The 12,553-nt window shown below is 40.4% G+C and overlaps 1 protein-coding gene across 7 annotated transcripts in view; it reads right to left on the bottom strand.

Annotated features, from left to right (window-relative positions):
• Window positions 1–12,553, bottom strand: part of LOC124711768 (ankyrin repeat domain-containing protein SOWAHA) — a 624,792-nt gene that overhangs the window by 206,859 nt on the left and 405,380 nt on the right. For all 7 annotated transcript variants that reach the window (XR_007005522.1, XR_007005524.1, XR_007005523.1 and 4 more), the window contains one exon: window positions 11,843–11,848. Coding sequence is in view for 4 of the 7 variants with exons in the window: in XM_047241985.1 (XP_047097941.1) it covers window positions 11,843–11,848 (6 nt within the window). In the remaining 3 variants the exon portion in view is untranslated. The remainder of the gene's footprint in view (window positions 1–11,842; window positions 11,849–12,553) is intronic.

Below are 12,553 nucleotides of genomic sequence, written 5' to 3'. Positions count from 1 at the left end.
TGCAATAGAGCCTGATAGTATTGAGGGGTAATTACAAAATAATAACGATCCGACAATAATAATGCTATTGACTTCCTTGCTATTACCCTGCAGTTGCGCTTGCACTGTTGTCAACTATTTGCAAACCATATTATTTCACTGTGTATAAATGAAATGGTATATTAATTCACTTTTGCTGAAATGATAGACTGTGAAAACGAGATTTCATTACAGAGGTAAGAATGGAGTGGTTATCTTTTCTCCCTTTATATTCTTAAAATTACCTCCTTAAATAACAAACACAAATAGATAATTTGTCAATCAGTATATATTTAATACCTTTTTTTTTCTTTTGTGATTAACAACATGCTTTAATTTCTTCCTCCTTGAACTGTACTTGTGCCTGCCACGTGGCTTAGTTATGATGCTCCAACCTTTGGTGGCGAGTTTGTGAAATTGAACTGATTAGTGAGCAAATCAGCTCTCGTACTTGTCTATTAGAAAAAGTGAACTCTTCTCCGCTGTTACAGAAATTCCGATACAATGCCGCCAACTTTCAAAAAATAAAATATCGAGCCCATTTTATTTACGGACTTTATCGTGCAGTAACTAAAGCACTAACTATAGAAAGAAAGGAAAGGTAAGAACTAAAGCTCCTTTTGTGTGACTTTATTACAAAGAGAAAACTCAAAACGTTTTACAAAGTGTACTGAAATTTTGACTTGAGAAAAAAGAAAACTACAATAAATGACTTTAAATTGAAAACTAGCTAATCATCGTCTACTGTTGATAATCAGAAGAAGAAAGGAAAGAAATGAAGCTTAGAACTAGTCAGTGAACGGTCACAGAAGAGCTAATAGAAGAAAAAAAGGATACAGTGAAAAATTAACTTTATTCACTGTGTTTAGGCGATTTCGCCTAATAATTGTCTCGTTTGAGACAATAAATGAAATAATACTTCAGTTCCGTATTAACGGAAATTCCCAAAAGTGCTCCGTGGCTTCGATATACTTCAACAATTCATTAACCATATACGACAATGGGAAAAAAACTCAACGTGCTAACAATCAAGGACAATACACCTTCCTACTTTGTCTATTGCGAATGCAGCGGTTTATCAATGGAAAATATTGAACGTCATATGTCATTTCTGCTGCAATTATGTTTTAATATAAATCTGATATTATCGGAAATTATTAATATTTTTTAATTTATTAGACTTTGCTGTTTCCTATTTTATCTGGAGACTTATCAACTTTCTGCAGTTAGGCATCTGCATGTCGAAGCATGTAATCATCTTCATCTTCATGTCAATCTGGTGTTTGTTGCATGCTACCTTGAGGGTGTTGAAGTTTTAATGGCTAGAGTACTGTATCAATGAGGAAGGGCAAGGTACTACGCAGAGCAAAGTGCTACCACCATTCGTGATATTTGTCGAGGGAAGGTAAAGACGATTAGTGTTTAATTTCCCAAAGACTGTGAAGTCATCAGAGACGGAATGCATGCTCGGACTGGGGAAGAACAGGGGGAGAAATCAGCCGTGCCCCTCGCAAGGAACTATTCCAGCATTCACCTTCAGCGATTTAGGAATCATGGAAAACAGAAGTCTGGATGACCCGAGTGGGAATCCCGTCTACCGCCATACACCCCCTCCCCCCCCCCCCCCCCCCCCGGTGTACATTTCTCGATTAAAGACAGGAGATCGTGCGCAATCTTAGAGAAGGATACGATTCTGCTGCACTGGCTACCATTGCAAGGGATTCAAATGCCTCTTAAATAAGTTACAACTGAGATGTACGAATATAGTGTGAATGAAAGGTCACATACCTCAAAAGCAATCAGATTATGAAACACGTTTTATTTCATCGCCTTACACACAGTGTTCATAAGATATGCTCAAAATGGGTGCCCTGATCTGTAACGCATGCACGTACTCATTAACCATGTCTGAAGACACTTTTCAGACATGCTGACGCTGATGTTGAGCTCCGTTATGTTAATCTTTAGTTCTGCAGCCTGTTTTATAGACTTATCATTTAAGGTGGCTTCGCAGCAAGGGGTCTGAAGACGCTGAATCGGGAGAATGTGGGTGACATAATCCTTTAAGGATGGTTTGATCACCACACAAGCCGCTTAAGAAATTAATTCTTTCATTCAGTGTGTCGCTAGTAGTACCATACTTCTGCACCGACAATACAGGGGCGTAAAGTTTATCTGCCTCAAGAAGCGAAGTAAACGATACAATGATGTCTTGTTGCACAACACATTTGAATGTAGTTTCAAAGGAAACATGGCCCACTACTCGATGACGTGGCCTGGCACACCACACTCCAGTTCTCTGACAGTGTAAGTTGTTTTCTTGAAAATTCTTGTGTTTCGTGTATACATTAACGTGAAACCATACTTCATCAGTGAGGCAGACACGGCCATTTCTACAATTCCAAGAATGTCAACAAAAGGCTGAAACCACTTACAATATGCTAGTTCTTTTCTTTATCTGGAGCTTTAAATTCCCCAACACTACCGACATGATACGATTATGGATGAAACTTGAACTTCTGCACCCTTTCTGAGCAATATCATACGAAACCTGAAATTAGACAGATGGTATCTCCGAACTGTTTGATGGTGAACACAGCACTACAGCCCTCACCTGAGCCTGTTTAACATCCATCAAAATGGCCGGTCTCCTGGTTCTCTTCTTGGCTGCATCCACATTCCCGAAATGCGAGATTGATCCTATTCTATATATATATCCCATGATTGACGTCTACAACACTTGCATACGAACGACTGGCAGAATACTGTTCAAAAATAAAAACTCATTGCTCTTGGGAAAACGACATGTTTACCAAGCTATGAACTTGGTTCAAATGACTCTGAGCACTATGGGACTTACTTCTGAGGTCATCAGTCCCCTAGAACTTAGAACTACTTAAATCTAACTAACATAAGGGCATCACACACATCCATGCCCGAGGCAGGATTCGAACCTGCGGCCGTAGCGGTCAAGCTATGAACTGTGCGATGCTACAAATGTTATGTGACCTGCACCCATTGCGCAGGCGTTATCGTTTATTGTCGATAATACCTGTGGCACTGTTTTGAGTTGGCTGACTGAACAAATGCAATGCAACTCTTATTTATAGACACATTTATTTTCAAGTGTACGACTTTTTGATCGCATTTGATCGTATTTCGGACAATCATTTTGAGTGTGGCTACACAGACGAAACAGCACATTGATGAATGTAAAATAAATCCATATTTTAATCCATTCAGTGACGCCAGTGAGATAAAATGTTATCATTTAAACCGATTGCTGTGGCTGTGGACCTGTTGCACCCAAGAAATGGAATCTCAGAACTATTGACACTGTATACTATCACATTATAAATGTGCAGTATTTCAATTACACTAACATTTCCACAACATGCTACGCTTTCTAGATTTAAGACGTTGTTTTCCATCAAGGTTTCCACACGCTGTAAAAAATGTTAAGACCATTGTTATGAAGTACGTATTAAAATCAAGAACAACAAATATCCACTAATCATCATGAAACTTTCTACATGCAACACAAATAAATAAAAATAATTTAAAAAACCTTGAAATACAAAGCTTCATCTACTTACGCCCTGTGGTAGATGAGATGTCCGGAAGCAGCAGCACAGCACATAGAAAAAGAAAGAAAGCATTAAATATTTTCTCAATAGCAATTTCAACGTATATAAGAACAGCGCAGTGAAAAAAAAAGAAGGCTGGTGTAACTGAGGAATTTTGCTAGGTAGGTGCACTATTTTAGTATGTCTATTTTACGCCCCACTTACATTACTGTCTAGAAATACAACTTTAAAAAATCAAGGGAGTAAAATTCGGGCAGTATGAAAGGGATTTCTCAGTGCAATAAAAAATATAGATTACATAAAATTATGAATGCTGACATTATCGACGAATTGAACAGATACAGATTTATCTATGTGCTGCTGTTGTCGCGTGTGGTAAAACGTGACCTGTCTTTCATCGCATTTTGTGTATCCAAATGCAAAGATTAATAACAAAATTGTCTGAAAACAGTCAGATTGTGCTATGAGAGTCATATCTAGGTCCAATGAGCATAATGCACAATGTAGGAAAGGAGAACAAAATCTGCTGATTGGTACTATATCTTAACAATGGTGGCAATAATGGAGCTGGGCAGGTTCTAGCACAGTCTGCATTGCTTCAAGATATCTCATGTAGTCAGCACGCACTGTTGACAGATTTTTTCCCCTCCCCTTCTGACATAACTGCTACGATTCATAGTCTAACAGCACTACTTTCATGTCACTAAATTGTGGATTTTCAAACATTAGCACTGCATTAAACTCTCGATCTGACACCAAGCCTTTAACAACATGTTGACTGTCATTTGCATTCAGGTTGTACATTACAGATTAGATCAGATCAGATGCATTTTTCGTTCCATTAGATCCACAGTAAGAAGATCCTACAGGATGCAGAACATGTCAGAAAAACATCAATACACAATAAATATTTAAAAAAAATAAAAAATAATGCTAATGTACCTTTCATGGATCCCAAGTTCGATGGTCCTCATGGATGTGGAATAAGTCAAAAAAAACTCTTACACATATAAGGTAATAAATAACTTGTCACAAAACATGTAAATGTTCAATATACTGAAATGGCTACGGTAATTCTTAGGCTATTGTAGTCACAAATTATCAAATACAAAATTCATGTGACAACGCTTATTTACAATGACTCCAATACTGCACTGAATTTGTACAGAATTCATATTATACTAGTACTCATATTATTTGATATTGTTAGTAATGTACACACAGCAGTCGGTTCTACTAGGAAATTCATGAATGATGGGGAAGGAGTTTGCCACCAATAAATCCTGCAGACTTCTATTAAACTGATTTTTATTTGTAATTAAACCTTCTGCGCCTGCCTCAAGTTACTGAAACTGTGCGTTCCCGAAAAATTAACACCTTTCTGGACCAAAGAAAGTGACTTTAAATTTTTGTGGGGATAAAAGAATAACACTACATTCGTAGGTGCACTATGCAATGCTACAGATTCGATGAATGGTGCAGATGTTGGTAATAGTGAAAACTCAAAGCCTGGAAGCAGTTTTTCGTGCCACTTGAGGTTTGCTCCAAAGAATCAGGTGCACTATGCTGGTGGCTCAATGATTTATAAAGATGTTGGATCTGGAAACAATTCTGTGTCCTGCTCTGATATACCAGGCACTGCTGTGTGGAGTCAGTCTGTGTGCTGCGTCGATTTCTTCCACAAATGCGTGTGTTTCGACTGAAAACATTTTGCAAAAAGGATGTTTTATTTATTTGGCAGGCATCAAATACATAAAATCATTTTCAGAAGGGGTTTTGAGGAAAGCTCGTGCTCCAGGAGCTATCATACAAGTGGACGGTGTAAGTTATTTACTGCTTGAAAATATTTATGTTTCTTGATGAATTTGTATTATGACCATAAGAAGTGAATGCAATTTGTGCTAACTCTATTTCCCGTATCATGGTATGTCGAAGCATGATTCTGCACCCCTTCTGGAGGCAAAACGCTGTGTTTCGACATCGTTCATGGTGCCTGTGTCTCCTGTTCTCTCGCTGTTACCGTATCTGATCCTAATAAGTCTTCTGAATAAAAAACGAAAATAGATAACACACAGAATCGTCAGGCAAAAGCATCAGACAAAAGTATTAAAGAAGTTAAAGTAGAAATCGATCATACCCCAAAAATCATCAGTAATGCGATTGAACACTTTCTTTCTAATTAAATTAGAATATCTTTTACCACCTATGATTTGAATGGCAAACTTCTTAAAACCAATCTTTCTTAGTGGCACGAAAATGAAGATTTCGTTAACAGTAGTTATTAAACTGACACTTATAAAAGATCAGGTTACCTTCCATTCAGAAGGCTGTTGCACTAAGCGACTGTTATATTGACTTGTAAATAATAGATTTCAGCTATCAGTCGTCCTTTTTAAATTTTATTGGCAGATCTAGATTTCGGCTAGAAATGAGCCATTCTCAATGCTAAGAATACAAGAGGTGCATAGTTAGATGATGTCATAAAAAGTTGCAATTAATGGCTTAACTCATATGGTTTATATATTACATATAATTTTCATTTTTGATCAATGCATATAATGCCTGTCGGTCGGGCTTCATACACAGTTCATTGAATACTACTGTTTGCGAAAGGCGGGCTGTGTGGAGAACATATCGGTTGGTTACATGCCGCCATCTATGTGAACTACCTCAAGGGAAGTAAATCGCTTCAAATTTAATTACATTAAATGAAACATAAGTAAAATTCTTAAATTATCGTCCGACTAATTTCATATTTAGCATCAAGTAATAAAATTTCCATGTTCACTCCTTGTGAATCCGTTATTATTAAAACATTTAAATTACGTCAGGTGGGTAAAACTCTTTAAATTTTTTCAAACATTTTTTTAGAATTTATAAAACACTAGACGACACGTGCTGTATACATCTATTAGTTGATATGGCTTAAACATATTTTTTTTATATTATATCTCCGTTTATTAAAACATCATATTTACTAAATAGTTCATAGATGGCGCCAAACATCAGTCAGATGCATGGTTATTACAATTTGGCTATTCTGATATAGATACAGAGTGTGCTAACCTCAATAGCGGAACAGCCAATTGTAATAACCATGCATCTGACTGATGTTTGGCGTCGTCTATGAACTATTTAGTAAATATGAAATCTAGATCTGCAAATAAAATTTAAAAAGGACGACTGATAGCTAAAATCTATTATTTACAAGTCACTTGTAAAAGATCTGGCTGAGAGAATCGTCAAGCTCACGAAAAACTACAGTAAATAGTTAACAATAAACAACCAAACGAATAAATATGTACTTCAGTTTGTATTTGGGTACTGCAGGGCATAAAAATACATTTTTATCAATGAAAAATAAGTTTTACAAGGAAATGAAATTTTATCGTGATATTTGCCTTAGAAACACTGTGCGTGGGTGCGTTAAAAAGTAATGCCTCCGAAATTTTTATGTGAAAACTCGTAAAGTTTTTTTTTAACATAAAACGTTACTGACATTCTACGTGTTTATTCTTCATATCTACGTATGTATTTCTGAACGTAGTTACGCTGGCGACGAACACATTTCTCCCAACGAGAGATCGGTTTGCTGATAGTGTCACTGTAGGATATTTGACTTGGCTGATGGAGCCACAACTTCGCCTCTGCTTGCACCGTTTCATCACCACCAAAGTGAAGTCCTCGGCCGGCCGGGGTGGCCGAGCGGTTCTAGGCGCTTCAGCCCGGAACCGTGCGACTGCTACGGTCGCAGATTCGAATCTGCCTCGGGCATGGATGTGTGTAATGACCTTAGGTTAGTTAGGTTTAAGTAGTTCTAAGTGTAGGGGGGACTGATGACCTCAGATGTTAAGTCCAATTGTGCTCAGAGCCATTTGAAGTCCTCGAAGGTGTCATTTACGTATTGGAAAGAGATGAAAATCGGACGGGACCAGTCAGGACTGTATGGAGGATGATCGATGACGGTGAAGCGAAGCCGTCGATTTTTTGCAGATGTCAAGAGCGCTCGGTGTGTGGTCCGGCACAGTCGTTCCGAAGGAGAGGGCGTTGGGTGTGAAGATGAATTCTTTGAATCGAAACTCGATTGCAGCACGCGGTTTCTCATGAACCGACGTAGTTACGATGCAAACCGCCTTGTAACAGAGCTGCAAATTTGCGGACATGAACAATAACAGTGTAGACTAACATTTGTTTTACTTTAGGGAGTTTTTACGGATAAAGTTTCGTGCGATCACTTTTCAGCACGCCCTCGTATATAGTGGCTTGACAGATTGATTTATTAAATGTAATACGGTAACACTAAATAATGAAGTATAAGTAGCTACTCAGGTAATTAAAAGCAACAGACTTTGAATAGAAAATAAAACTAAGATTATTACGCACATACTTGCTTTTTTCGGCCCAGGGGCACACCTTTACCCTTTTTCTACGGAGCCCAAATTACAGATGAATCATTATTTTGTACAATGGAACCACAATAGGTTTCAGCAAAAAGAAAAAATGAGACTCGAAAAATAATTTGCTAAAACCGATTATATTTGCATGTAATGTAGCCTTATGCAGAAATGATACGTGGGCGACGTACATAACAGACAAAAAGATAACAGAACTTTTGAAATGTGACGCTCTAGAAGAACGTCGAAGATAAGATGGATAGATTCAATAACTAACGAATAGATTCTGCGTCGAAATGGAAAAGAGATAAGTTTATCACACATCTTGAGGATAGACGGTAATCAGTTGACAGCACATGCTCTGAGCTATCAAAAAATAATAAACTTGGTAACTGAAGGAAATGTGGTGAAGGGGGGAGTGAGTAAAAAACTGTAGGGAGAGTCACGTACGATGCAGCAGTCACGGAGTTCGGAAAGTACATGCAAAAGATAGACGAGTGCGGGGAACCGCATGAATCGTCTCCGGATTGATGTGTACAGTAACAGCCTTTGCAAGATGGCGGACATTTGGGGCAACAATCATCGTTTTACAGACATCTTTGCAGCTGAAATGAATTGGGCCGTCTCATCGTGTGTAGCACAGTGGAGCCAGACTACGAAGTAAGACACGTCGGAGATGACTTGGCTGTAACTATAAATGCGCTAGCTCGGGGCTACTTAGATGAGGATGTCAAACTGTAAATGGAGAAATGCCAAGGAAACTGCAATCCAAAGCGAGTGCGAAATCTGGACGAGAGCGAAAATCCGGGACGGCAGCAGCCGCGTTAACTCCGGGGCGCGGCAGGCACATTATTAGCTGGCGAGGAGGTGCAGGAGAACAGGCAGAGGCAGAGCGGAGGCGTCTGGGCAGAGCAAACAGCTGCGGGACGGCACTGTTCAGGTCTTAATCAAGGGCCGGGGGCTAATGGCGAGAGGCATTATAAGGCGGCTACACGGGAAGGGTGTGTCCGCGCCACGTCATTACGGCGGCGCGCAAGACCGCGCGTCCTCCGCAAACACCGCGCCGCGCCGAGCCGGGCTGCGGGCGTTCCTCTCCGATCCGGTCCGTCGTCTGCGACGCTGCCGCAGGGCGCTTCTCCAGCTTCCCAAACCTACTACACCACATACAAAGTATCTCATTTGCGTATTGCGCTAACTTTTTCTTTAAGAGTTTTACGTCCCGCAGAGAGACCGGTCATCATAAGACTCACTCGGTGGAAACAGTACTGTTCGTAGGAGAGGCGTTCAACAAGTAATGCAATGTTTCTTTTCTTTCTCAAAGGAGGTTGGTTTTATCAGGATTCCAACATGCTGTAATATTCCCCAATCTTTTGGTTACGAACCCTATTTTTCAAAATAATTTACGCTCAAGGCAACTGGGAGAGGGGTCTGTACGTCCGCATGGCACCGCTCCACTGACCTACGAACACCTTCCCGCGGAGTGCACCCTGCGCCGGGTCAAACAGATGTGATCGGACGGTGCGATATCGGGGCTAATAGGGTGGATGAGTAAGAACAGAACAACGAAGTTTTGTCAGCTCCTCTCGGTTGCGCAGACTTGTGCCAGGCCTTGCACTGTCATGGAGAAGGAGAAGTTCGTTTGCAATATGGTGGCGACGAGCACGTTTAAGTCCAACATTGCAGCAGTCACAGGTGTGAGCGGCCAGCCTGCACAAGGGAGAAGATCGGACAGGTTTGCGCGTCCTTGTTGCGATGACGACTCGGACGGGTTTGCGCTTCCTTGTTGCTAAGATGACGCACGCCTCGCCAAACGACTCACCGCGCTTTTGTTCACACCCGAAGACTTTCTGCAAGCGCCTATGAGTATATACGATGCTCTGGTTTTCCGCCAAAAGAAATTAAATCACAATTCTCCGCTTGCAACGCACCTCCGTTACAGACGCCACTTTGAAGACTACTTACAGTGCTGCCTCCAATCGGAACATCGTGCAACTACAGGGGCTGAAGCGCGAATATTCCACAATTATACGCAACGAATTCCACATTTTCTCAACCGAAAGTGGCCGAGAAAAAAAAGTGTTGTATTTCTTATTGAACGGCCCTCTTGTGTACAGCACGCCGATTACAACTTTTACCTCAGGAACACACGAAGCCGGCCGAAGTGGCCGAGCGGTTCTAGGCGCTACAGTCTGGAAAAGCGCGACCGCTACGGTCGCAGGTTCGAATCCTGCCTCGGGCATGGATGTGTCTGATGTCCTTAGGTTAGTTAGGTTTAAGTAGTCCTAAGTTCTAGGGGACTGATGACCTCAGAAGTTAAGTCACATAGTGCTGAGAGCCATTTGAACATATGAAAATAGAAAGGAGAAAGGTTTCATGGTCTTCAGTTTCTATGTGGAATATGACCATTTTCTTTTTTCCATCATCTTGTTGTTGTTGTTGTTGTGGTCTTCAGTCCTGAGACTGGTTTGATGCAGCCCTCCATGCTGCTCTATCCTGTGCAAGATGCTTCATCTCCCAGTACGTACTGCAGCCTACATCCTTCTGAATCTGCTTATTGTATTCATCTCTTGGCCTCCCCAATTCTATTCAATACCTCCTCATTAGTTATATCATCTACCCATCTAATCTTCAGCATTCTTCTGTATCACCACATTTCGAAAGCTTCTATTCTCTTCTTGTCCAAACTATTTATCGTTCATGTTTTACTTCCATACATGGCTACACTCCATACAAATACTTTCAGAAACAACTTCCTGACACTTAAATCTATGCTCGATGTTAACAAATTTCTCTTCTTCAGAAATGCTTTCCTTGCCATTGCCAGTCTACATTTTACATCCTCTCTACTTCGACCATCATCAGTTATTATGCTCCATAAATAGCAAAACTCCTTTACTACTTTAAGTGTCTCATTTCCTAATCTACTTCCCTCAGCATCACCCGAGTTAACGCGACTACATTCCATTATCCTCGTTTTGCTTTTGTTGATGTTCATCTTATATCCTCCTTTCAAGATACTGTCCATTCCGTTGAACTGCTCTTCCAAGTCCTTTGCTGTCTCTGACAGAATTAAAATGTCATCGGCGAACCTCAAAGTTTTTATTTCTTCTCCATGGATTTTAATACCTACTCCGAACTTTTCTTTTGTTTCCTTTACTGCTTGCCCAATATACAGATTGAATAGCATCGGGGAGAGGCTACAACCCTGTCTCACTCCCTTCCCAACCACTGCTTCCCTTTCATACCCCTGGACTCTAATAACTGCCATCTGGTTTCTGTACAAATTGTAAATAGCCTTTCGCTCCCTATGTTTTACACCTGCCACCTTCAGAATTTGAAAGAGAGTATTCCAGTCAACATTGTCAAAAGCTTTCTCTAGGTCTACAAATGCTAGAAACGTAGGTTTGCCTTTTCTTAATCTAGCTTCTAAGATAAGCCGTAGGGTCAGTATTGCCTCACCTGTTCCAACATTTCTAAGCAATCCAAACTGATCTTCCCCGAGGTCGGCTTCTACCAGTTTTTCCATTCGTCTGTGAAGAATTCGCGTTAGTATTTTGCAGCCGTGACTTATTAAACTGATAGTTCGGTAATTTTCACATCTGTCAACACCTGCTCTCTTTTGGGATTGGAATTATCATACATTTTGCTCACCAGATGATAGAGTTTTGTCCGGACTGGCTCTCCCAAGGCTGTCAGTAGTTCTAATGGAATGTTGTCTACTCCCGGAGCCTTGTTTCGACTCAGGTCTTTCGGTGCTCTGTCAAACTCTTCACGCAATATCGTATCTCCCACTTCATCTTAATCTACATCCTCTTCCATTTCCATAATATTGCCCTCAAGTACATCGCCCTTGTATAGACCCTCTATATACTCCTTCCACCTTTCTGCTTTTCCTTCTTTGGTTAGAACTGGGTTTCCATCTAAGCTCTTGATATTCATGCAAGTGGTTCTCTTTTCTTCAAAGGTCTCTTTAATTTTCCTGTAGGCAGTATCTATCTTACCCCTAGTGAGATAAGCCTCTACATCCTTACATTTGTCCTATAGCCATCCCTGCTTAGCCATTTTACCATCATCTTAAGCAACGTAGATTCTGACAGTACACATATCACTGACCACGACCTACGTCTATATCATTATTCCGCAATTGACATTTACGTACTTGGCACGGTTCATCGAACCTCCTTCACACTGGTTCTTTACCGTTCCACTCTCGAACAACGCGGGAAGAATGTGGAAGCTCTGATTTCTCTTATTTTAACACGATGATATTTCTCCGTAAGTAAGCGAGCGTCAACAAAATGATCTCACTCTCGGAGGAGGAATTTGCTGACTGAATTTTCGTGAAAAGATCTCCTCGAGAAAAAAAAAGATGCCTTTATTTTAACGATTGCAGTCCCAACTCACGCATCCTATCCGTGACACTCTCGCTATTTCGCGATAATACAAAACCAGCTGCCGTTCTTGGAACTTTTTTGATGTTCTCCATCAATCCTATCTGGTAAGAACCGCATAACGCGCAGCAATACTCCAGAAGAGAACGGACAAACGTAGTGT

Source organism: Schistocerca piceifrons, chromosome 1, assembly GCF_021461385.2.
Source record: "Schistocerca piceifrons isolate TAMUIC-IGC-003096 chromosome 1, iqSchPice1.1, whole genome shotgun sequence".
Classification (NCBI taxonomy): Eukaryota; Metazoa; Arthropoda; class Insecta; order Orthoptera; family Acrididae; genus Schistocerca; species Schistocerca piceifrons.
The sequence above is the reverse complement of the archived record's forward strand: the minus strand, read 5'-3'. Positions and strand labels throughout refer to the sequence as shown.